This window comes from Hippocampus zosterae, chromosome 8 (assembly GCF_025434085.1).
Source record: "Hippocampus zosterae strain Florida chromosome 8, ASM2543408v3, whole genome shotgun sequence".
Lineage (NCBI taxonomy): Eukaryota > Metazoa > Chordata > Actinopteri > Syngnathiformes > Syngnathidae > Hippocampus > Hippocampus zosterae.
Window position 1 is genome coordinate 4,296,641 of NC_067458.1, and position 27,456 is coordinate 4,324,096.

At 45.7% G+C, this 27,456-nt stretch overlaps 2 protein-coding genes across 2 annotated transcripts in view; one reads left to right on the forward strand and one right to left on the reverse strand.

The window, feature by feature from the left end:
* Positions 1-14,144, reverse strand: part of LOC127605670 (glutathione hydrolase-like YwrD proenzyme) — a 30,589-nt gene extending 16,445 nt beyond the window's left edge. Inside the window, 4 exon segments of the mRNA XM_052073433.1 lie at positions 1,964-2,170; positions 9,238-9,391; positions 9,484-9,637; positions 13,883-14,144. Of these exon segments, the coding sequence (XP_051929393.1) occupies positions 1,964-2,170; positions 9,238-9,391; positions 9,484-9,637; positions 13,883-13,982 (615 nt within the window). The 5' untranslated portion in view covers positions 13,983-14,144.
* A 1,359-nt stretch (positions 14,145-15,503) lies between these two features.
* tm4sf4 (transmembrane 4 L six family member 4) lies at positions 15,504-24,657 on the forward strand. Its single transcript, XM_052073506.1, has 5 exons — positions 15,504-16,110; positions 16,984-17,073; positions 23,483-23,628; positions 24,098-24,284; positions 24,479-24,657. Exons 1-5 carry the CDS (start codon positions 15,940-15,942, stop codon positions 24,494-24,496), a joined length of 612 nt encoding a protein of 203 aa, XP_051929466.1. The 5' UTR covers positions 15,504-15,939; the 3' UTR covers positions 24,497-24,657.
* Positions 24,658-27,456: the final 2,799 nt, after the last annotated feature.

Below are 27,456 nucleotides of genomic sequence, written 5' to 3' on the forward strand. Positions count from 1 at the left end.
AACTCAAGTGTATTTATGGAGCACTTTCAAACAGCCATCGCTGCATACAAATGCTGTACATGGAGCAACTAACACAGGGGTGCCCAAACTTTTTGGATCGAAGATCTACTTTTCGATCAACTAACCTCCCGGGATCTACCCTTACCGCCGCGCACATGCGCATGCGCACGCGCACGCGCACATGCGCATGCGCACGCGCACACACACACACACACGCCATGATGAGAAACAGCCTGAAATGGAGGCATGTGACGCACTTTTGCAGCCTGTTAACTATCGTAGCTCACACGTACCGTTTTAAAGTGCTTCCCTGGGCCCTCCCAGATTCCTATTCTTTGCTCGTGCCCTCGGTGAATTGAACACGAAGCAAACTCTGAATGAGAATCATGACGATAAAAGATAGAGCGCAACAGCTCTGATCACAAGCTGCAATTGCAAACTGCTGAGCGCTAACAACTTCCGGTGATGTAATCACGCGCCCCTGTAAATTTAAGGTTTACCTGCTTTATTTAATTTTTTTAATTTTTTTTTGTGAAAATGAGACTGATAAGATTATTAGTGTGCAGTGTATATTAACACAAAAAATATATTACTGAGATGTACAAAGACACAAAAATGGTTGTTTATTTTTTTTCTTCTCGACACTCCTCGGATCTACTTGGGACCTGTCTTAGATCTACCGGTAGATCAGGATCTACCTAATGGGCACCCCTGAACTAACATATATTCAACACTAAAAAAATAAATCAGTAACAAAGATGGTAGAAGGCACCAAACAGCAAAACTAAGGTGGCGGTAAGGTGGTGCATGGTCATTTAAAGATTTGAAAACAAAGAATAGGATCTTGAAAAGAACTCTAAAATGTATGCGGAGCTAGTGAAGGGATGCCAGAGTCGGAGTTACGTGCTCCCTCTTACGAGTACCAGTCAAGAGGCGAGAAGCAGCATTCTGGACCAGCTGGAGATGCTTAATAGAGGATTGGCTGACTCCAAAGTAAAGTGCATTGCAGTAATCGAGCCGGGATGTGACGGCATGAATTACTGTCTCAAGTGCTCATGAGAAAGGAGAGGTTTTACTTTAGCCAGCTGTCTCAGATGAAAGAAGCTGGAATTAACAATGGCACCAATTTGCCGGTCAAGTTTAAAATCACTGTCCAGTTTAAGACCCATATTTGAGACTGTTGACTTAAGATAAGGAGACAGGGGGCCCAAGTTTACAGGATGGGATGTACAAGGGCCAGTGGGACCAAACAGAATCACCTCTGTCTTCTTTTTATTGAAATTCAAGAAATGTTGTGCCATCCAGGTTTTGATTTCTTCCAGGTAGGATAAAAGTGGCCTTAATGAGAAAGCGTATTTTTTTCTCAGTGGGACTTAGATCTGACAGTTTCCTTAAGATGGAACCTAATGGGAGCAGGTACAGTGAGACCAGCAGAGGCCCCAGAATTGAGCTCTGTGGAACAACACATGACAGAGGAGCAGTACGTGATTCAGAGCAGCCAAAGCTGACACAAAAGGTTCTGTCAGCTAAATAGGACCTAAACCACTCGAGAGCACTACCACCAATGCCCACCAAGTGCTGCAAACGAGTCAACAGAATACTGTGATCCACTGTGTCAAATGCTGCAGTTAAATCCAATCAAACCAGACACACATAGTCTCCAGTGTCATTTGCCAGGAAGATGTCAGTAGAAATGCGTAACAGGACATACTCTGTGCTATGCATCGTCTTGAAATCTGACTGGAAGACCTCCAAGATGTTATGTTCATCCAAGGAAGATTTCAACTGCATGTGCACCACTCAACAATACCAGTTCACCTAGCTTTGTCTTAGCAGCCATTTATGTACACAAAGTACAACAGTGAGAATATATTATAATAAATAAATATACAAAAATTATGGATTGCTAACTGGATGTTTGTATTCTTTTTGTTGACAGGATATTTTAGTTTCACAGATGTACCTTCAGAGTTCGGGCTAGGGCAGGATTACGGAATACTTGTCCATGTTTGGGAGGATGACCATCAATCAGCAGGTCTCCACCAAGTTCCTTTCCGGCATTTCGCAGCTCAGCCACCCAGTGTGTCCATCCATGAGCTGTGATTTCGGCAACAGGAAACCCCACCTCACCCAGTTCCACTGCCCCATTGAGCACCTCTCGGAAGGACAGCTAGAGGAAGCAGCGACAGGAAACACATGCGTATTACGTCATTGGAAATAAGACAGGAAGTATGAGTCATTGTTTTGAGATGAAATATGCCATGGAGGGTTACAATATTGTCTGTGCAGAAGATAAATCTATTTTTATTATAGTATATTGTGTGCGTGTGTGTGTGCATGTGTGGATTCTGTGATTCATACTTTTGTGATTCATCACAAACATGGCAAAAACCTGTTTGAATTACTTTGCACATTAACAAGACATTAACTGTGATGATGATCCTGAATCTACTGACATGCCCTCATATGCTTTCAGACTACAGTATTCAAATCTGCTCCATATCATTGCCATCAGAATTTGCTGCGAAGCAAATGTAAGACAGAGAAGAGAAACTGTCTGCGAACATGTGCGTACAAAATACCAAAGAATTATAAAGTACAGTCTGGATGGGTTCATCATCAAAAATATTCCATTTGTTAAAGTCACTGCAGTGGGGGCCATAAATAAATAAATACATTGGAAAGTAAACATTGCTTTTAAATGCATATTTTTAGGGTAATTGAAATGAAGAACATGTTTCACAACTTAAATAAACACGTTAATGGAATATTGTGGCGCAGGCTTTAAAATTGAGATGGACTACAGCAGGGGTGCCCAAACTTTTCGGATCGAAGCTCTACCTTTCGATCAACTAACCTCCCGGGATCTACCCTTACCGGCACACACACACACACACACACACACACACACACACACACACACACACACACACACACACACACACACACACACACACACACACACACACACACACACACACACACACACACACACACACACACACACACACACACACACACGCACACACACACACACGCCATGATGAGAAATAGCCTGAAACTGAGGCATGCGACGCAGGTTTGCACCCTGTTAACTATCGTAGCTCACACGTTTTAAAGTGCTTCCCTGGACCCTCCTAGATTCCTATTCTTTGCCCGTGCCCTCGGTGAATTGTACACGAAGCAAACTCTGAATGAGAATAATAACGATAAAAGATCACAAGCTGCAATTGCAGACTGCTGAGCGCTAACAACTTCCGCTGACGTAATCACAAGCCACCATAAATTCTAGATTTACCTGCTTTATTTAATTTTTTTAATATTTTTTTGGTGAAAATGAGACTGATAAGATGATTCAGGTGTAGCGTACATGAACACAAAAAAAATATGTTACTAACATGTACAAAGACACACAAATGGTTTTTTTTCTCCTCGACACTCTTCTGATCTACTTGGGACCTGTCTTAAATCTACCGGTAGATCAGGATCTACCTAATGGGCACCAGAATTCTCACAAAAAACAAAATGGCTTTGAGCATTCCACACAGACAGCTGTCAGCAGCATTTCTTCCACACACCATACACAATATATAATACGCGAATAAAGACAAAATAAATTACATCCACAGGGACTCGCAGATCAGAAAAGTACGAGTCCCATTATGCATTTCTAGAGTCCCAAATTTCGAATTCTGAAATGGTCTACTTTTTCAATTCATATCATATGATCATAACGCAAACAACAACATATACATACAATTATAAATAAATGCTGTAAACATTTAAATAATTCAGTAGCAGGCCTGAGGATTTCGGAGATTCACGGTAACCCTTTTTCGGTTCCGCCGGATTACCGAATGGGAAACCACGGTAACTAATTTGGGGTTCCGTAAACGTTCATCATGGGAACCCATTTTCTATTTTGACTGATATTTATAATCAAGAATCCTGAAACTCAAAGTATGTTTCAAGGGTAAATGTTTGAAAACTATGCATTAACATGAACGAGCCGTGCCATGCCCACGACCACGTTAGGCCGAGCGAGCCCCTGTTCACGTCCGGCTGTCCCATGTCCCCCGTTACGTCGAGCTCCAGCCACGTCAGGCCACGCCCAGCCAAAGGATTGCCGTCGCTTTTGTTCCTGTTCTCTGGTCATTTGTTTGAATGGCTAATCCTTTCCCTGTCACGTTGTGCCAGAAGCGATGGAATTATTGCTTCGTGCACAACAAAATAAGGAAGTGGATCCCCGAAATAGCAGACACAGAAAGATGTTTGTCAGACAAAAATGAGATTTAATATAAACACAAAATACCCGTCTAGGCGAAACAAACAGAAGACGCTGGTCAAAATAAGGACCAGGAATGAATAAGGATGTAACAGAAAACGCCTGCGGAAAAACAGCAAGGAAAATGATTAGGCAACTCTAGAATTTCACACGAGCGGAATAAGACTGCACGCAATAACAGTCAATCGATTTAAAGATAATAATTTACTCGAGAAGGACTCGGCGAGAGTAATGGCACGGCGTGGAATACTCCAGCAATGAGTAGACTGCCAGAGCGTCCAAATAAAGGCTGAGTAATTAATCACCAATGGGTGACAGGTTTGCAAGATGCAGGCAAAAGCCTGACCCCTGCTGGCAAACACGGGACGTGACAGTACCCCGCCCTCAACGGACGCCTCCCGGCGGCCTACCCGGTTTGGACGGATGAGCTGCGTGGAAGTCGTGCAGAAGGGACGGATCAAGGATCCAGGAGCGGGGGACCCATTGCCGATCCTCAGGCCCATAGCCCTCCCAGTCGACCAGATACTGGAACCCCTTTCCCCTGCGCCGAGAGTCCAGGATGGCCCGAACCGTGTACACCGGGTCACCGTTGACGACCCGCGGAGGAGGGGGCGGAGTGGGAGACGGAGCCAAGGGACTGGAAACCACCGGTTTGAGCAGGGAGACGTGGAACACGGGGTGAACCTTCATGGTGGCCGGCAGCCGGAGCTTGACCGTGACGGGGCTGATGATGGACTCGATCACGAATGGTCCGGTGAATCGGGGCCCGAGTATCGCGGATGTGCCAGCCAGGCGAAGGTCCTTCGTTGCCAGCCACACCTCCGAGCGCAGAGGTGGGGGCACAAACAGCTTCCCTGCGGGGCATCCAGCTGGGACCTGGACTCCATCCAGAGCTTCCTGTATCTTCTGCTCGATCTCCCACCCCAACGCCCACACGATGCACTGGGCCGGGAGAATGGCCTCTGGCGTCCGGTCCCTTTCCACGGGGTAGTGGAGACGGGAAAGGGCGTCGGGCTTGGTGTTCTTGGAACCTGGAGAGTATGTGAGGACGAAGTTGAACCGGGTCAATAATAGGGCCCACCGGGCCTGACGTGGGTTGAGTCTTTTGGCGGAGCGGAGATATTCCAGGTTCTTGTGGTCTGTGTAGACAGTGAATGGCTCCTTAGCCCCCTCGAGCCAGTGGCGCCATTCTTGCAAGGCGGCGATAACAGCCACCAGTTCGCGATTGCCCACGTCATAGTTCGACTCGGCTGCACTGAGTCGACGAGAGAAAAAGGCGCAGGGGTGCAGCTTCTGGTCGACCGGGGAACACTGGGACAGCACCGCCCCCTCCCCCGAATCAGAGGCGTCCACTTCTACGACGAATGGGAAGACAGGGTTAGGATGTTGCAACACTGGAGGATTAGTGAATGCTGCTTTTAAGCTTGCAAACGCCGAGTCCGCAGCCAAGTCCCATTTGAATGGGACTTTAGTGGACGTCAGTCGGGTCAACGGGAGTGCCTTTTGGCTGTAGCCGCGAATAAAACGACGGTAGAAGTTGGCGAACCCCAAGGAGCGCTGTAACTCCTTCCGGTTAGCCGGTGTTGGCCTTTTCGTCACCGCCTCCGTCTTGTTGGGGTCTGCTCTCAGTTTGCCCTGCTCAATAATAAACCCCAGAAAAGAGATGACAGGTACATGAAATTCACACTTCTCTGCCTTGACGAAGAGCCTGTTCTCTAATAAACACTGTAACACCAGTCTGACCTGTTGCTTGTGTTCTTGAAAAGACCGGGAGAAAATTAAAATATCGTCAAGATAGACGAAACAGAAAATGTTCAGCATGTCCCTTAACACGTCGTTGATAAGACTTTGGAAAACGGCGGGAGCATTTGTCAGCCCAAAGGGCATGACTAAATATTCAAAATGACCCAGCGGGGTCTGAAAAGCAGTCTTCCACTCGTCACCTTCCCGGATGCGGACCAAATGGTAAGCACTGCGTAAATCTAACTTCGAGGATATAGTAGCTGTTTGCAAAGGAGCGAAGGCGGCGTCCAACAATGGCAGCAAATACTTATTTTTGATTGTGATGTCATTCAAACCACGATAATCCACGCACGGTCGCAGGGTCTTGTCTTTCTTCCCCACAAAGAAAAATCCCGCACCTAACGGTGATCGCGATGGTCTAATTAGACCTGCAGCGAGCGAGCTGTTTATGTACTCCGTAAGTGCCTCTCGTTCGGGTTGAGACACCTGATATAGCCGTGAATTCGGCAACGGAGCGCCCGCCTGCAGGTCTATGGCGCAGTCGTAGGGACGGTGCGGGGGCAACGAGCATGCGCGATCCTTGCTGAACACTTGTCGTAGGTCATGATAGCAATCTGGCACTCCGTCAAGGCAGATACAGTAGTTTCGGGGGAGTCGTCACCGGCACGTTCGTGCTCCCCTACGGCTGATCCTAAACAATGTTCATAACAGTACCGGCTCCAACTCTCTATTGCCGGGCGCTCCCAGGAAATCACGGGGTTGTGAGTCTTGAGCCAGGGCAAACCGAGAACAACCGGAGCGGCTCGAGACCGCATTAAATAAAACCGTCGATGCTCGACAGGGTTTCCGGATAATTGGAGTCTTAGTGGTTCTGTTCTTTGCGTTACGACCGCCAGAAGGCGCCCATCGAGATCAAAAACCCGCTTCTTATCAGCCAACTTCACGACATAACAACCCAAGTCAGAGGCGAAGTCGGTGTCCATAAAACAACCATCAGCCCCCGAGTCTATCAGAGCCCTAACCCGCTGCGACCAGGACCCCCCATATATCTCGCCTTGGAGTTCCAGTCTCCTGGGGTGTCCCGGCCGGGAGTCGGCTCGCCGAGGCACGGGAGGCTCTGCGCGGGGTCGTGACTCACAACTCTCGGTGAAAGAGGATGGTGGAGGTTCCGGACGGCTGGGTGCAGCATGAGGTCCTTGTTGACCGCTGTCAGACCGAGCCTGATCGTTGAACCGGCGCCTTCTCCCTTCCGATCCAGAGCTCTCGCCACCCGGCTGCATCGGCTCCTCCTCGGTGGCAACATTCCGTAATCGGGGGTGATCTCCGGGTCCCGCTGCTCGAAGCGTCCCACGGTCCTCCCCGCGGAATGTGGCACGCCGGGACGGGAACCGATCACCTCCCCGCTCCCGGTTTCTCTTTCTCAGGCGGTTGTCCAACCGTAGTGAGAGCTCGATTAACTCCTCCAGGTCGGAGCTGTGGTCGCGGGTCGCCAGTTCATCCTGGAGCTGGGTGTTTAATCCGCGGCGAAACAGTCCACACAGCGCCCGGTCATCGTAGCCACTCTGGGCGGCCAAAATCCGGAACTCGATTGAGTAGTCCGCCACCGATCGCCTCCGCTGGTGGAGTTCGAGTAACTGGCCCTCCGCCTCTCGGCCCCGCACGGGATGGTGGAACACCCGGCGAAACGCCGTAACGAAGTCGTGGAACGAAGACCGGAGGCTCGGCTTCGCGTCGCTCGTCGCCATCGCCCATGACGCCGCCGGACCTATCAAAAGCTCATAATATATGCCACCTTCGCGGCGTCATTAGCATAGACGGAAGGTTGTTGATCGAAGAGAAGCGAGCACTGGTGGAGAAAGTACCCACACTGCCCGTGCTCACCCCCGTAACGTGGGTGGTGTGGAAGCGACGGGTCCCTCATCATTGTGGGGAATGATGTGGGTGCCTCAGTGGTGGTAGGACGAACCACGGAGGGAGGTGCTCTCCGTTCCTCCAACCGTACAAGACGGGGTTCGAAATCATCGAACCTGTGAGCCAGCATGGAAACCGCGCCACTGAGTTCCGTAATGGCTTGGCCCTGCTGGCTCAACTGTTGCTCTCGACGGGACAGATTGAACAAAATCTTTTCTAAGTCTGCGGGATTCATGGTGGCCGGAGTCTTCTGTCACGTTGTGCCCGAACCGATGGAATGATTGCTTTGTGCACAACAAAATAAGGAAGTGGATCCCCGAAATAGCAGACACAGAAAGATGTTTGTCAGACAAAAATGAGATTTAATATAAACACAAAATACCCGTCTAGGCAAAACAAACAGAAGACGCTGGTCAAAATAAGGACCAGGAATGAATAAGGATGTAACAGAAAACGCTTGCGGAAAAACAGCAAGGAAAATGATTAGGCAACTCTAGAATTTCACACGAGCGGAATAAGACTGCACGCAATAACAGTCAATCGATTTAAAGATAATAATTTACTCGAAAAGGACTCGGCGAGAGTAATGACACGGCGTGGAATACTCCGGCAGTGAGTAGACTGCCAGAGCGTCCAAATAAAGGCTGAGTAATTAATCAGGTGTGCAAGCGGCAGGCAAAAGCCTGTCCCCTGCTGGCAAACACGGGACGTGACATTCTCAGCCATGAGTAACTTGCTCGCCACTTGTCAACGTAACAATGAGCTCATGCTAGCTCCCATGGCCCAATGACAGGAATGATCAAATGGTTTGCTTACTATATTGTGGCTATGACAGTGGGAGTGGAGTCACTGTCACCAGTGGAGCTATTTGTGACATTTTATACACTTGTTGTTGTCCCCAAACCGGGTATGACAAAAGTGACACTTTGTCGGTACGGGGGAGGTTTCTCGGGCCGGATGCTTTGCTCTCTGCAAATTGGGGATGTCGAATGTACAGTAATCTGATGAAGTTGCTTGCTTTTGAGGTTCCAATTCTCTCGTCCAATATTCCTGTCATGGATGTTTTCAGGCTTTTCAACCAGATCAAGCAAATATTCACATGCCCGATGTCAGTGAACAGACACTTTGTATCTTCTCCCTTCAAATTTAGTCCACGGTTAAAATGAAAGTGTGTTTGTGAGTGTTGGTGAGGTATTTTGTTTTTGTTGGAATGTCAATTATGATGTCAAATGGATTGGATTAATCAAGTGATGTAATCAGGTGATGCAATAGAAATAAAGAACCACATAAAGTCAAACCTTGTGACTACCAAACATCCGAATGGTATCACACCAGCATGCAGGTGCCCCGGGCACTGTAACATTCAGAGCATCAAACACTGGAGGAGGGGTCTCAGTGCAGTACTTGCGACCTTTAAGGAATTCCAGAGTCAAACCTTTGGGAGAACGACCACTGTAAAAAAAAAAAAAAGAAAGAAAAAAAGAGGAGTTTGCTTTTCGTCCATTTGATGAAGACAAAACAAAAACATAGAGCAAATTGCTGACCTGCCGTTTATCATTCTGATCTCGCTGGTGTCGCTGTTAAAGAACAGGCAGAAGGCATCTCCACCGAGGCCGGTGCTGCATGGCTCTGTAACTGCCAGAGCTGCTGCTACGGCGACCGCAGCATCTGCAGCATTGCCACCACGCTTCAGAACATCTGGATACATAAACAAGCCAATTCTTGGAGATAAATTGCTGCACGCCCAGGAACTCTAGTCTGCTATCATATTAAATTTACAAATGTATCAAGGACCATTATATAATGGTGGCGTATGACAAGTGAAGTATTTTTAAATGCTGAGATGAAGCGCAATGCAGCAGCCTTACAAAATTTTTATGAGGTTAGTGTTGGGGGAAAGTGGCCTTCTTTCGTTCGTTGAATTTCGGACGAGCAGGATGTTAGTAATCCAAATACATTCTGGAGTCGGTGAACAGTTTCTTTGAAGCTTTTAATAACAGAATATTCTGGGCGCCCGCAGTTTACAGACAATGGCTGCGGTGATCACAAGTGCGAAGCAGGAAGGTATTCACATCATTTTCATATCATCAGAAGGGCGGCACCAAAACTCAAGGTGTAACATCAGAACCTTCGTTTCCTCTAAAATGATTCTCAGATTTTCATTCAACTAGTGCGTTACAACAATCTGTGCATCTCCACAAGACCTCTAAGAAGGAGTGTCCCAATTTTAAGTGATGATTGCTTCGAGTCTCACTGCGTGCATGTGAAAGTTATACATCATGACTAAATATGAGCAGAACACAGACTTCACTAGGCTTTTATCAATATCTCAAACATTCAGCCCGGCCGTATTCTGTCATCCCTTAATTGGCGCCGTGTTAAATTTAAGATCACATACATTTTAGATGGGGTAACCTCACACGACACATCACAACATAAATATGTCTTATATATATATATATATATATCAAGTACCAAGTACAACTTTATTGTCAAATGTGCTGTATGTGCTGTATGTAATTTGAAATTTCATCCCGCTCACATTTTTTTGCTTTTTTTTTTTTTTTTAATAAATCCTACGGATTACAATTAGCACTGGTTCTTTTTGGAACGTAACCCCGAGATAAACGAGGGATGACTGTATCGATGGTTTGATTTTGTTTTCCTAACATATCCATATGAGGTAATGTATTATGACCTCGGGTTTTGGACAGGTGTGATACTATTTTGGCCACCGTGTGAATGTCAGATGTCGCTCACAGTGGTGCAAGGAATCCTCATGGACTTTGTGTGAAAGCTCAGATGCATTTAGGAGCATTGCACTCAGAATCCACTTCTAAATGTATGGATACAAACTAGCTACACAAGTACAAATCTGTCTGAGTGAGATTTTTGTGGGCAAAAGTCAAGTGTATGTAACAGCAACAGCACTTGTGACGCCTATCTGTGACTTCTTCAACTACAATTTGTTAACTACAGGAAGAAATTATTTTCGCCATAGGTACACATTTAATTTTACTTTGACTTAAAAAAAATTCCACACCTGTATATCATTTTTGCTCCAAGTACAATTTTTTACAAATACAAAATAAACCATTTTTCTAAGTGACCTCGAACTTTTGCGCGGTAGTGTAAAGACATACTTATCAGTTTGTTCAGGTGTGATTTTTTTTTTTTTTTTTGCATTCAGGCTTGGTCTTGACTCTGTCTCAACACTCCCTAGTCACTATTTCTTGGGTGGTATGGTTTTTGCCTCCGTTTTGACATTATCTGCAAAAAGCAGAGATGCAATACTGAGGCCATCAAACCGAACCCCTTCAACGCCTCGACTCTGCCGAGAAATTCTTTCCATGAAGATTGTGAACAGAATCTGTGACAAAGAGCAGCCATGGCGGAGTCCAACCCTCACTGGAAACAATTCCGACTTACTGCTGGCAATGCAATGCAAACTCTGACATCGGTGGTTTAGGGACCGAACAGCCAGTATCAGGGGGTTCGGTACCCCATACCCATGAAGCACCCCCCACAGAATTCCCCGAGGGACACGGTCAAACGCCTTCTCCAAGTACACGAAGCACATGAAAAATGAATGGGCGAGCTCTCATGTACACTCGATGACTCTGATAAACGTGTACAGCTGGTCCACCATCTTTTCCAGCTACTCCCCTCAGGCATGCGCTACCGATCCATGTGCACCAAATCCAGCAGACACTCAAACGGCTTCTTCCCTCAAGCCATTAACTCTCTAAACAGTAACCCAAATCTAGCGTAGCTCTTTGCAAGTTTGCACACCCCTATGAAACATTATTACTGCAATAATCATTGTAGCTCCAGCTCTGTACAGTGCCGTACATACTGGAACAATTGTCACTGATCTATATTCCACAGCACCAGACACTTGCGGTGCAATTGCACACTTAAATGTTGTTCTACAAATACTACTACTGGTCACTTGAAAATGGTGCAACGATTAACTGCACCAACGGCACAACCGTCATAGTATTGTATTCTACCACTGATCACTTTAGCTCTGCTTGATAACGTTGCACAGTGTCTCACAGTTGTCATTGGGTGGAGTACTTCACAACGGTACCCTTACACTACGGGAAGTCTTTCGATACTTATTCGTCGTGCCCTTGTTTATCATAGTTGCTTGTTATTGATAATGCAAGTGTATCCTGTAATACCAGAGACAAATTCCTTGTGTGTTCTACATACTTGGCCAATAAAGATGATTCTGATTCTGATTCTGAATCTGACACCCGACGGTCCCTCCTCTCCAGCATCTCTGATTAGACCTTACCAGGGCAGCTGAAGAGTGTGATCCCTCTGTAGCTGGAAAACATCCTCTGGTCCCCCTTTGTAAAAAAGCGGGACAACCACCCCGGTCTGCCAATACAGAGCTACTCTCCCCAATGACCACGCGATGTTGCAGAGGTGTGTGGACAGCCCCAAAACATCCAGAGCCGTGAGGAACTCTCGGCGGATCTCATCCACTCCCGGGGCTTTTGCCACAGAGGAGCTTTTTAACCACATCGGTCACTTCAACCTCAGAGCTTAACAGCAACACCATGTTAGTTATTGCTGTCTTGTCAATGTTCCTCTGAACGGTTGTAACTGGGAAGTCAATTTCTTGTGTTTCTTGCATACTTGGCCAATATAATCTGATTCTGATATAAAAGAGCACACGTCAGAGTATTCAGACTCTGCTTCCTCTTCGAAGTATTTTGCCCACCGACTCACAATGTTCAAGTTGAGGTCAGCGGTGCCGCATCTCTACTGTACACAGTGTTAATGGTGCACTGTTTCCCCCTTCTGAGACGTTGGCTGGTGGACCCAGTTCACTTTGTACCCGAACCCCTTTGGCCCCTCCCATAGGTGGTGAGCCCATGGGAAGGGAGATCCACATTACCTCTAGAGGGCTCCAGAGGGGGGAACCTGGTGACCATCATCATTATTTATTATAAGGGTTCTTTTAAGCCGTCCTTTGTTCGGTCCCTCACGTAGGACCTATTTGCTACGGATGACCCTGCCAGGAGCAGAAAGCCCCACGCAATTTAGCCCCTAGAATCATTGGGACACACAAACCTCTGCACCACGGTAAGGTGAAGGGTCACGGAGTGGGATCGACAGATTGATAGGTGGATCGGTGCAGTGTCTGCCGTGATCCAGTCTTTGTATCAGTCTATCGTGGTGAAGAATGAGCTGAGCCAAAGGCGAAGCTCTCAATTCACCGGTCAATCTACATCCCTACCCCCAACATTAATTAATGCAACATTTAGAAACAGATGAGTAAATCCTGTACATATTTGTGTATCTAAAAAACACGTGAAATCGCACATATATTTATGGATCTCAGAAACACATCATGAATATAATTTTGTGTCAATAGTTTTCAGACAAATCTCTCCCATGCGGACGAATTTCTCACAAACGTGCGCTCTCCCAATCGCTTGCGCTCTCACCTCCTCTTCCATGAGTCGCGTGATGCATTCAATAACACTGATCAACAAAAACAACGTGTTCCCACCAACAACAACGACAACACTCATAACCTGATTCGTCAACATAAATTGGTTTTGTAAATCTAATTAATTCCTCTTTTGTTGTGGCTCAACATTTGAATAACTGATAACAGATTTGTTATTATATTGTTTAGTTACAGAGTTTCCAAATTATGTTATGCTTTTCTTTCCTAAATGTGGGATTAAAATTGCGCTACAATGTACAAAACAGTAACAGTTATCGTGTCTACCAGAGAGCAGAATTCATGTTAACTTTGGTTTTATTGTTTCTAGTCTTCAGTTGCTGGCAATTTCTTGACAAAAAGAATTGCGCTTACTTTGCTAAATACACCCCCGGATACACACACCCACGAGGGGAAAAAATTCGTCGGGATAAGGGAAGCCTCTTTGCTTTCGAGAAAAAGCTTTGTAGACTCACCCAGACCTGCGGCAGAAGCGAGGGGCTGGCTGGAAGCCACGCAGCCGTTTAAACATATCACAGGCGATCGACGAGAAGAGAAATTCAAATCGGCTTCCATGCCAACGTGTCCTCAAACAACTTTGCGAAGCAATTAAATGATGTTGAGCAACAATGCAAAGGAACAAAGGTTAATGTGGTGTCGAGCTGAGTCAATCGGTTTATCGGTGAGCGTTCGCTTTTTCCTCAGCCACGAGGCGGTTGACTGTGGATTACATCGATGGGTGGAAGCTGTTTTGAAATGAAGGGAAACTTCTAACCAATCACAGTGGAGTTGAAAGTGCCACTTTACAATTTATTTTTGTTTGTACTTTAGCCTTTAATTATACTGTATTAAAATGTATATGATGTATTTTTTAATTGTAATTTCTTGTTTTTGATTATTTTCATCTTGCAGTGGATCTCTTTTTCTACACATTGAAAACGGTAACATGAGTAAACCCTAATCCGAATAGGAAAGCAGTATCATATTACAAATGTTATTTTTTATAACGAATTATAAATTGCACGCAGGAAGCCCAGTCCAGTGTATAGGGCGTGCTTCCGTCTCGTGTTTCAGGTTGGTGGTTTGAATTCAGCCTGACTGTGGAGTTTGCATGTTCTCCTCATGTTTGTGTGGATATTCAACAGGTGTTCCATTTTACTCCCCCATCCTAAAGGAAGCCATGCTTCTTTAGGTGATTGAAGACCATAACTTCTGCATAACTTCTGTGTCTGTGGATTGATGGTTTCATGCAATCTGCCTCAGCGGCTCTTCTAGACAGACAGACAGACAGACAGACAGACAGACAGACAGAGAGAGAGAGAGAGAGAGAGAGAGAGAGAGAGAGAGAGACACACACACACACACACTAAAGACAAGATCTATGGACTAAGTAAAATGAGTGCAAGAGTGTCAGTATTTTACACAGAAAATATATGGCTATATTGAGGATTAAAATATACACAAATGTACAATCCATCTTAAAATTTAGTTAATAGCAGCATATATTGATCATCTAAAAAATTGGTCAGAGACTTGTGTGCTGGCACACACTGTAGTTTCAGTTGTCCGTCAGCCAAATTGATTGGTTTTACTCAGAGTATGATTGCCAGATGCGCTGCACATGAAGAAATGTCGGTTATTGGGTCTATAAATAGTTTCAGGGAACTTGTATTTGCATTTTTCATGAGGGGCTAACAAATATGTAAAAAATTATGCCCATGAATGCCATACATACACTGTGAGACATTACACCAATCCAATCCGAAGCAATTTTACGAGTTATTCTACGTAGTTTACAGTCACAATGTGTTGTGTTAAAGTTGAATCCAAGACCTGGACGTCTCACTTTAATCAATAGGCTTCAGATAATATTATAAAGACAAGACAGACCTCAAGTTTATCTGTTGGTCATATCAATGTGACTCATCGTGAGGCATACTGCCTGTGCTCGACCAAGAGAGGTCCACTTTATTGATCAAATGTCTTTCTCTTTCTACCGTAGAAAAAAAAATAAACGGTAGATTATTAACCACTGTGTCTTCACAAAGGTTTCTCTATACACACAGTGATATGCCACCCTTCATCGGTGGGTGGTGTGTATTTGCATGAAACCACGAGCAAGTGTATGCATGTTTGTGAGTGTGTGTTACTACGTGTAACTCTGCTTTATTGCAGCTTACGCCTGAAAAAGCACTGATGTCACACGAAAAACAAGGTGGGGAGCTATAAAGGCTGAAATCTAACATCCTCCATCCTGTGTTGAAGTGTACATGTGGACAGGGTCACATCGAGGAAATATTTGGTATGTCTTGATATTGTATTTCATTTAAAAGGTTGCATTTTTAGGTAACAGAGCAGCTCAAAAAGATGAACTGCTTGAATTTTCTTTTTATGAATTAATGTATTTATTTTTACCCGGTTCCTTGATGTGCATAACATTGAACATTCTCTGTTTTTGAAGCCAAGGCAAAGAAAGGTTCTTCCAGCCTCAGAAATTGTACGTCGCAGCATTTGGGGTTTCAAGACAACCACAATGTGTTCTGGGGGCTTTGCCAAGTGTCTGGGTATCAGTTTGATACCCCTGGTAATTGTGTGTGTGCTATGCAACATCCTTCTCTTCTTTCCTGGTGGGGAGATCATAGACAAGGACAAGATCACTGAAGAGGTGTGGTACTTTGGAGGAATTCTTGGCTCTGGAGTTTTGGTAAGTGTGTGATATTTATGGCAAATGTTTAGCACCATTCCACTTGTAATATTTACAGTACATTTTATGTCAGAGGCATTGTACAGTGATGAAAAACGGTGTGTTGAATTTACTCAATTTTATTTCATCAAGTGGTTGCCCGAAATTCAAATCATCTAGAGCCAGATACCTTTTTAATGTTGACTATACTGTACATCTACGCTGATGGTGCAGTGGTACACTCGGCTGATTTGTGTGTAGGCAGTGTGGGATCGGCTCCTCACGCAGTGATGGTGTGGATGTGGGTGTGAAGGGTTATTCATCTCTATATGTGCCCTATGACTGACTGGAAACTAGTTCAGGGTGTAGTCTGTCTTTGCCCAAAGTCAGCTGAGAAAGGCTCAAGCACTCGTGACCCCGTGCAGTGTTGAAAATGGATGGATGAAAAATACATCTACCTTTACCATAGTACATTTTCTAAATCTAAGTGATTCTATTTTGTGCTACCCCTTGACAAAATAAAACTGGATAAAAATTAAACACACCATTTTCTAGTGTACTTCTTGAGCTTCAGCATTTGTCATTTTTTCTGTTCATTTATGTTTCGTTGTGATCCAGCTTTATACTGACTTCTGGATTCTCTAGACCTGATCTTACTTCTCAAATTGTCTTCCCTATGTTACTTTTGGATATGTATTTACCATGAAAATTAAAATCAATAAAGTGTGCATTACTTGGTACAAAAACAGCATTCATCATGGTGAGTATGTGTTTGAACATGTGTATGTGTTTGCGTCTATGAAATATTCTGAACAATGCATAAGAAACTTCAAACTACTACTTAAAACTACAAAAATATGTATTCGAAAACAGCTTTGTCTTTATTGATGGCAGATGATTTTCCCTGCCCTGGTCTTCCTTGGTCTGAAGAACAATGACTGCTGTGGTTGCTGTGGCAATGAAAGCTGTGGGAGGAGGTTTGCGGTGAGGCGTTTCATTTTTCCAATTCCGTCCATAGAAATGTTTATCGTGGTGATTCTGAAAAGCCAAGAAATTATCTAAAAGACTGCAATTGCTATTCTTCCAGTTTCCTGGCAACTTTTCTCAAGAGAGCAAAATTGTAAACTTGGGTTCATTCACAGTTCAAATCTATGAAATAATGTGTTGCTGTATACAAAATAGTGGAAACTCGACGGTCAAACACAGTTTGATTTGGGATGCTGGTCAATCTCAGGTTTGTTCATATTTAGTACAGGGTATGTATTACAGAGATCTCTCAGTGAGAGATCTCTTTAATAGTGGTGTGCGGTGAGGTGCATGGTTGGTGAGGCACTGACTCCTTTGGTGTCAGATTTACAAATATGTATAAAGCAAAAAAGGGTAGCTTATTCAATTGGCTAAACGTTATATTTGCGACATGCAGATATACGGCAAGCAGCATGAGCCAGTTGCACATATCGACCCAGTTTGTGATAATTGCGCAATGCAATGCGCATTCAGAGGTGCCTCACCTGCCTCCCCTGATCGCGGCCGGCCCCCGTAAGTGAGAGACTCTCACTAAGAGTCTCTCAGTTACGGGGGCCGGCCGCGATCAGGGAAAAGCCACGAAGGAGGGTTTGCTACCTCCCCCCTTATGCGCCCCCCCCCTTACACTTTGTGTAAGTGTATGTGGACTACATACTACAGCAGTACACATTTTATTGAAAATCGCCTTTCAAGACACCCAAGCAAGAAAACTTTACAATATCAAAAACACCAAAACACAATACTGGTTGAGCAGCAGCAGCCAAACGCGCTGTTAGGGTTTGGATGTGACCCCAATAGCACGACAACAAGCTGGTATCGTTGAAGCCAACGCTTGGCGTAGTTTATTGAAGAGTCTTCACAAAGTCACTCAGGGAGAAGCACGAGGAGTCCACAAGGAAATGTCCACACAAGGAACAAGAAGCTGCAGGAGATGGCAACAGAGTCCACTGGCGTGGTGACGGCACGAACTTGCACTGAGGAATGGTCTGTGAGTCAATTTGTACCAGTCAAAAAGAGCAGATAGGCAACAGGTGTGAGCTTACGAGTCTCAGGTGTGAGGTGCAGAGCACCCTGGCTGAGGAAGCTGCCTGGCTGGCCCCTCCCTAACAGTACCCACTCCCGTACGGGAGCCACCCGGCGACCTGCCAGGCCTGCCGGGATGGGCACGATGAAACTCAGTGATCAGTACAGGGTCCATAATGAGCCGGGAAGAGACCCAGCTCCGATCTTCCACGCCGTAGCCCTCCCAGTCAACCAGATACTGGAATCTGTGCCCCCGGCGCCGGACATCCAGCAGTTCACGGACCTTCCACTGGGGGTGCCCGTCCACAAACTCGGGGGGAGGCGGGGCCGGGGTCGGAGGCAACAGGGGGCCGGCAGAGACAGGTTTAACCCGAGACACATGAAAAACAGGATGGATCTTCATAGAGGGAGGGAGCTTCAGATGCACTGCTGCAGGACCGAACACCTTCTGGATCACATAGGGCCCAACAAACTGTGGTTTGAGTTTCTTGTCACCCGACTGAAGAGGAAGATCCTTGGATGACAGCCACACCTTCTGCCCAGGTCGGTAAGCCGGTGCTGAACGACGACGACGGTTGACACCACGACTGGCATGTTCCGTCGCACGGAGCAGAGCGGATTGGTTGACTTCCCAGACACGGCGACAGTGATCCAGGTGGTTCTGGACCAAAGGAACTGCCACTTCAGACTCCTGTGCAGAGAAGATGGGTGGCTGGTACCCCAGAGATACATCGAAGGGTGAGAAGCCGGTGGTGGAGCAGACCAGGGAGTTGATAGGGAGGAAGACCTAAGATGGCCGCTTGTGCGCCAGTGTGCTCGGCGACGCTCCTGCCATTTCGGGTTTTTTTACTTTTCGCAATGCTTGTTACCTCCCTAACAGTGTCTCGGTTGGTTTATGATCGCCGATCGTTATTATTGATTCAACAACACGTCGGAGATTCGGCCGCGTTTTGGCAAGACAGTGGTGAAAAGACGCTACCTCCGCTCTTGGCTAACCTGCCGGCTGATCTCTTCCGCGTTCGCTCGCTCCCTTCACGGAAGCGCCGCCGCCGCGGCAAACGCCGTGGTCAGCTCGTGAAGCTGAAACGGGATCTGAGACGCACTTCGATCGCTCCGGAGTGGTGTGCCCTCGACCCCGTCGCCTCGTGCTTGCTAACAGTCGTTGGCTCTCCCGACGCGCCACGACATTTCTACCCTGCGCGCCTTTCTCGGGGAGGAGTCCAGCGAAACCTTTTGAGGGAATTCCCCCGGGCTCGGCGATCGACAGAGGCAATCCCTCCCGTTGCTACTTCCACGAGGATCGCGTTGTTAAACGCCCGGTCGCTGACGAACTAGACCCATATTCTGAGGGAGTATTTCCTTTCCAGTGACTTGGATTTTCTGTGTCTGACGGAGACTTGGGCAGGTACTGGTGAGTACAACGCTTTGATTGAATTGTTACCACCTAACTGTGGTTTCCTCGATACCCCGAGGACATCAGGACGTGGTGGAGGTACGGTAAGCATCTTTAAGAACAATTTCAAATGTAAACGGTGCACATTCAACACATCGGCCAACAGCTTTGAAGCAACCTTCTTTGAAGTTGGTCGTGTTTTCCCGGTGCTTTGTGCTGTCATTTACCGTCCTCCTAAATACAACAAAGACTTTTTAAGTGACTTTTCAACCTTACTTGCGGAAATCAGGCTGAGATATGATCATATCCTCCTAATGGGGGATTTTAATATCCACGTGTGCTGTCCGGAAAAAAACGCTAGCAAAAGACTTCTTAAGACTTATCGACTCTTTTAATTTTGTGCAGTATGTGTCCAGCCCGACACATGAACAAGGACATATTTTAGACCTTGTCCTTGCTCATGGTCTACCGGTGTCGAATCTGGAAGTCCTTGAAAATGGGATTTCTGATTACATGGCAATTTTATTTGAAGTACCGGTAGTCTTATCGCATGCTGCTGTGAAATCTGGCGCTCCTAGCTGTAAACGCCAAATTTTTAACCCTCGCACTGCTAGTCGTTTCTCTGATGCCTTTAATAACCTTTGCGTACCCTCGTCTAACACAGAGGAACTCACCTCTTGGTTCGACTCGTCATGCCGTGCCATCCTGGATTTGGTGGCTCCTTCAAAAATTGTGCTCCCAAAGCCTAAACCCGAGCCATGGTTTAACGACATTACGCGCGCAGCTAGGCAGGAGTGTCGCAAAGCTGAACGCAAGTGGAAAAAAGACAAATTGCATGTCTCTTATCAAATTTGGAAAAACTGCTGGCGTAACTACCAGCCCACAGTAAAAGAGGCCAAAAGAGAATATCTGTCGGACCTTATTCTAGCTAATCGTCACAACCCACGCGCACTATTTAAAACGATTCTGTAGTCAAACCCCCTCTGCCTACTTGCTCGGATTCTTCACCCGAGATGTGCAACAGATTCCTTCAGTTTTTCATTGATAAGGTCTCTACAGCTAGGACTCCGGTCTCAAATACCGCATCTGACCCCTCTGTCCATGTTCCATGTTCAGCTGTACTTAATTCTTTTGATACTGTGTCCTTGGCGCTTTTGGAGGATGTAGTTCGACAGACGAAGCCATCTGGCTCCTCTTGCGACTCTCTTCCCCCACGCTTCTTTCAGGAGGTTCTCCCGAGTGTTGGTGCTTCGGTCTTGGATATCATCAATAGCAGCCTTTCTTCTGGTGTAGTTCCCCAACAGTTTAAACATGCTGTGGTCCAACCCTTGATCAAGAAACCTGGTCTTGATCCAGATGTGCTGTCAAGTTACAGGCCCATTTCAAAACTGCCTTTCATTTCCAAAATTCTGGAAAAAGTGGTGCACATGCAGTTGAAACTTTTCTTGGATGAACATAACATCTTGGAGGTCTTCCAGTCAGGTTTCAAGTCGATGCATAGCACGGAGTCAGCCCTGTTACGCGTTTCTAATGACATCCTCCTGGCAAATGACTCTGGAGACCACGTGTGTCTGGTCTTATTGGACTTAACTGCAGCATTTGATACAGTGGATCACAGTATTCTGCTGACTCGTTTGCAGCACTTTGTGGGCATTGGCGGCAGTGCTCTTGAGTGGTTTAGGTCCTATCTAGCTGACAGGACCTTTTGTGTCAGCCTTGGCTGCTCTGAGTCACGCACTGCTCCCCTGTCATGTGGTGTTCCACAGGGCTCAATATACAGAATAGTCCCAACTATTCTGGAATGGAGCACACATTGCTTGGAGGACCAAGCAATGTGTGGCTCATGTTGTATGAACCAGGAGCGGCCCAAAATCACAGGGACTAAGGGAGATTGAATTAGAAAAACCGCCGTGTCTCCACATGGTTACCGGCTATGGTGAGAGAAACTGCGCAGGTGCGTTGAGTGACGCTGGAGAGACGATGTTCATCGAGCACGAAAGCCTCCAGGGGTCTCTCCAATGTCTCTACCGGAATGGAGGCCTGTGCAACAAATTCAGAGTCCGGAAAACAGAGGCCGGCTTGGAAGCGTGCGTCCAAGCTGCATGGGTTCCTCTGCTACTGTGGCCTGGGATGTAGCGGGATATGTCGGAGGGGTAGTGGAGAGGTGGCTGTCATGTGGTTTCTTGGTGTCTGAGGAGTGACCAGAGATCTACTCCATGCTCGATCACACCTTCTCTCTCGGAGCCATCCATTGATACAGATTGAGAGGTCGATCAGTTCATCGAGGGAGGCAGGCTCCTCCCGGGTGGCCAGCTGGTCCTTAACGGCGTCGCTGAGGCCATTCCGGAACGATATACGTAGTGACTTGTCGTTCCAGCCACTCTCCGCTGCAGCCAGCCTAAACTCCACTGAGTAGTCAGCGACACTGCCGCTGCCCTGCTGGATAGTACTCAGCCGAGTGCCAGGCTCCTGACCGCGGATGGGGTAATGGAACACCTTCCTTAATTATGTTACAAAGTCCTTGTAGGCGTGACAGAAGCTGGCCCCCATGGACCAGGAAGCGGTGACCCATTGTGCTGCTCGACCCGTGAGCAGATTCATCATGTAAGCAATGCGTGTAGAGTCAGTTGCGAACATGCTGGGTTGGTGGGCAAAAACCAGCTCACACTGCATGATGAATGTAGCACAGGTCTCGAAGTTGCCATCAAATGGCCGTGGAGTGGAGAGAAAGGGCTCAGGGGGGACCGGGTTGGTTATTATGGCGTTAACAGGGGCTTGGACCACTGGAGTTATTGCGGCTGAAACATGGGGAGTAGGCAAGGCCTGCGGTCGGTTGGTGAGTGCTGATGTCAAGGCCTGTAATTGCAGCAGAACCTCTGCCTGTTGTCTCGCCAAGGCCGTCTGCTGGTCAGCCAAGGCCTGCACCACAGGCTGAAGGGGCTGGATCTGAGCCTGAAAGTCCTGTAAGGCGACGGAAGTGTCCCGTAATTGCTGGGTGTGGGTAGTGGTCAGGTGAACCTGGTTGGCGAGAGCATCTCGCCCTGGCTGAGGAGGCTGCCTGGCTGGCCCCTCCCTAACACACACCAGCGTTCACTCAACCCCAAGTCAGAAAGAAACCACAAGGCAGGGAAAGGGGGCGAAAAAAAACACACGCTCGAACCATCTTCATTTTGAGGATGATTTGAGTTAGGCAAAGAAAAACTAAAAACTCCTGCACAAGCGTATGACAGTTACAACAGGTCACAAGACATGAACAATAAAGAAGTGAATGTATCTGCGAGTGATTGTCTGGTTTTGTGTGCGTGTCAGGCCGAAGCTGGTACGTCAAGGTCTTCTCATGGAGACAGTTCTGGCTTATCAGTCTATGGCCGAGAAGGATGGGGTGATGGTAGGGCACTAGCTTCCATGCGTACTTTCATCAGGGGAAACTTTGAGATAGCAGATGTTGTTTTAGGTAGCAGGCTGCCCAACAATTTCAGACAGCCTTGAGTCAGTGGCTTGTGTCTCTTAAATGGCGTCAATAAGCCAAATCCGCGATTTCTTTCAATATTTGAGCATGGATTCCAGTTGCTCCAAGTTGTTGTCCATCTTGCAGTGACGCTCCAAAGCCACTATGTGATACTATGCATATCACAACCAATTTCAAATGAGAAAAATAGAAATTGAAACAGTCCTTGCCACCACTGAATTTTGCATGATAATACTTTGGTTACTTTTGAACAGAATATTAATTACAGTATAAGTGCCGTAACAGTTTAACGAAAATACAGAATATGTTTTTAAATGTAATGTTTGTTTTCAATAGGGGTTTCCCCGGATTTTTAATGCATTCTTGTTGAATGTACCGTATACATTAAAAAAAAAAATAATGTTGAAGTAATTTCCTCTTTTTCGTTTTTTTTTAATAGTATGATTATTCAAATGTCAATTCTCACCTCCCTCTCCTAATAGATGCTGAATTCCATACTGTTTGCAGCTGTGGGTCTTGTCGGAGCCGGTTACTCCTTTATAGTTTCAGCTGTTGCCATTAACCACGGACCCGAATGTCTGACTCTAGTAAACGAGACACTAACGTGGACATATCCCTTCAACGATGGGTATGACGTTGTTTGTTGGCCTAAAGGTATATGGTGAATAGTTATTGACCATATAGAATTCACCCATGTACTGCACATTACAACACAGACATGTGAGAGAATTAAATTTTCTGAATGTGCAATGTCATCCACAGAAACTTTTCATACAGATGCTTTTTACTTAATCGAACGAGATTATTCCACTCTTTAATGAATGAACTCAAAAACTTTGCATGTTCAGTATACATGATTATTGAGGGAAAAAAAGTGCCAAAAAGAATTTGCAGAATTTAAGTCACAGTGGCATCAACTGACCTGTACACCCTGCAAAAAGCATAATGGTGCCTTTGCCTGTCTGTTTTAGTCATATTTTGTTCTTGGGTTATTTACGTGGTAACAATAGCATCGCAAAAACATCATAAAACATGTAATACCAATTTATGGTACATAACAAAGACAAGTCAAATATATTCTTCTCTTTCATCTGTAGTGACTACCTGACCAACTCGACCATGTGGTCAAAATGTATCGAGCCAGTTGGTGTGGTGTCATGGCATCTCTCGCTGTTCTCCGTTCTGCTCGTCATGGGTTTAATCCAGATTGCGCTTTGCGCTGTGCAAGTGATAAATGGGCTGCTGGGAGCTCTATGTGGCGACTGCTGTGGCTGTTGTGGTGCGGTTAGTATGTATTGTTAATATACAAAGTACACTAGACAGTTAACATTTTTGAAAGTATGTTCATTCATCTTGATATTCACATATTTGTATTTCCGTGATATTTGTGACATCCTTAAAATGGTAACCGTATGTGGGTTTTTTTCTTTTTTTTTTGGTAAAAGCGCTTGAGAAGTTTAATCATGTTTGTATTTCAGAATGATGGAGCTGTGTGAACAGTTGTCGTGGCTGAGATCATCTTTGGGCAGAAATTTCCCCTGTATTTATTCTATTTTTAGAGTGTAGCAAAAAGAACTAATTGATTACAGTGTAATGTATATGATGTCACAACACTGTTAAGAATTTACAACTGGTGTAATGTATGTTATTTTCATTCATTCATACATCTTCCGAGCCGCTTAATCCTCACTAGGGTCACGGGGGGTGCTGGAGCCTATCCCAGGTGTCTTCGGGCAGTAGGCAGGGGACACCCTGAATCGGTTGCCAGCCAATCGCAGGGCACACAGAAACGAACAACCATTCGCACTCACACTCACGCCTAGGGACAATTTAGAGTGTTCAATCAGCCTGCCACGCATGTTTTTGGAATGTGGGAGGAAACCGGAGCACCCGGAGAAAACCCACGCAGGCTGTGAAGCCGACGTGCTAACCACTGGACTACCGGGCCATTTTTTTGTTATTTTGTTATTTTTAATTGTTTATTTGCTATGCAATATCATGGATATTTTGAATTAACTAAAAATAAATGCTATTTTTTACATGCATACATGACTCTGCCAGTCCCAAAAAGCAAGCCATGTGACCTAGCACATCTAGATTCTTGCAGAAAACTTGGTATGACTGTCCTCTGGTGTTCACTTGTGTTGTTGCTGGTATCATTTCTGAGTGTTTGCACCTAATAGAAATCATCATCGGTGTCCAAGCACCAGCAAGTTGCACAAAATAAAAATATGCTTCCATTAATTGAAGTTGGTTCATATTTAAATGAGGGTGGGGGCCTCAGAGTTTTCCTGGTGGCGAGGCTGTGGCGGTGGTATGTGTGTGTGAGGGGGCTGGATATGATCCAGTGCTGCCACACCCTCGTCCTATTATACAGTTTTTCTCCTTTAGTTTGGCTCATCTTTTGAAACAGAGATGACATTCTCAAAATAATATGGACAAGTCTCCAAACTACCTTTCAATCCTTCACAACAGGATGTCATTTGTCATTGATTTCATCAAATTGCAAATGTCTTAGTAGCCTCAAGTTTCTCAGTGCATTTTTGCAAATGATTATGGTGTAGAACAAGCAACCTACAGTTAGCACAATGAGACCACATTTGGCACATTTTGGAGAAATAAATAGATCTGGCTAATCTAAATCTTTTTAGTTATCAGTTCCATGGTTCTTCTCTCCAAAACATGTCAGCATGATTTCATTGTATAAGTCATTCCATGCACAACAGTCTGTCCAATTGCCAAAATTAATCAAGAACACAACACCATAAACACCGTATATGAATTCTTTTGAACATTTGACAAATGCTCATGGAATGGAGCTACTACCACTGTACTATCCTTTCCTCAACACAAAAGATTTTCCCCCCACTTGGATGAGGAGAGTGTACAACATCTGGCTCTGGATCCTGCTACATACAATGGATGCAGCCTGTGAGGACATCCCATGTGCCATTTCTTTCCTTGTTGCATTGCAAAGTATCCAATAAGAATGGTTCCAATTTCCTTGGCAGTATGAGTGCAGTGTGCTTGATGTCGAACTTTGGAGGCTGATTTTACTGTGAACCATCCATTCATGCATTTTCAACACTGCTTTCCCTTGTCACGTCGCGTGTCCGCCAGCAGGTGGCGGGTTTTCTCCCCCGCCATCTGCGCACCTGTCCGTAATTTCGGGCTGATTACCCTCCTATATTAATGAGACTCCGGCAGTTCTCCCACTGCCGGAGAATTCCTCACCGTGCCATTGATCTCTCGTGCTAATTCCTCTATTTGTAGATTACTCGTTGCCTTCTTGCCTTGCGGCCTTTACTCTTGCCATTCGCGTTAGTCACTAAATTGAATACTTCGATATTGCCTAATCAGTAGTTCCTCGCACTTTGTTTTTCAGCGAGCGTTTTCAGTTGTTTCCTTATTTTCTTCCCTGGTCCTTATTTGACCAGCGTTTTGTGTTTCCGTTTTTTCCCTGTCGGGCTCTTTCTGTTTTTGTCATTAAAGACACTCTTTGCTTTGAGAAAATTCTTTCGTTGTCTGTTTTCCGGGGATCCAATTCTTTATTTTTCTCGTTCTGCACGGAGCGATCATTATCGCTTCGGGCAGATCGTGACATCCCTGAACAGGGTCGCGGGAAGCTGCTGGAGCTTATCCCAGCTGATTTTGGGCGGAAGGCAGACTACACCCTAAACTAGTTGGCAGTCAGTTGCAGGGCACATATAGCGACAAATGACCATTCAAATCCAGATATGTTACTAAGTCAGAACTGATCTCACGCTGCCCACGCACAAGTGTACCACTATACCATTAGCGCCCCCCCAAAAAAGCATGGAGCATGTTTTTATTGTGTTTTGGGGCTGACCTTGCTGGTGTCACCGGCAAGAGCAAAACATCAGCAAAACAAAACAGCCAAAATTCTAACAGTCAAGCCTTGGTTCACTGGGCTACCTCATCCTACTGAGCCACACCCACCCAGCAAGACCAACATGCTCTTCCTTGTTACCCTGCTGGTAGCTGGCACCACCAGCAAAACCAGTTGCTCAGCAGTTATCACCAGTTCTAGGCTGAGCCCCAGCAACATCCTGGTCCTGCAGGGCGGCTGTAGCTCAGTGCATAGAACATTTTGTTGAGTGAATGAACGTTCGGCTGTTTGAATCTTGGCAGCTTTGTTTTGCTTTTGGTGCTGCTGTTTTTCTTTTGCTGTTGACACCAGCAAGAGCACCACAAAAACACAAAAAACCATGCTGGTCTATGCTGAAAAAAAAAATGAGCATGTTTATCTGTGCATAGTATTTTGATCCAGTTTTATTGGATCTAATTACAGTACTCTTTAATCAAAGATAGATTTATCTGCTCCTAAATGCATTTTTTATGCTGATTCAAAAGAAAAAGTCTTTACTTTTCCCCCATAACATCAGGTTTCTTTATTGTTTGTTTGTTTTTAAAGTTTAACCTGCAAAAACAGGGG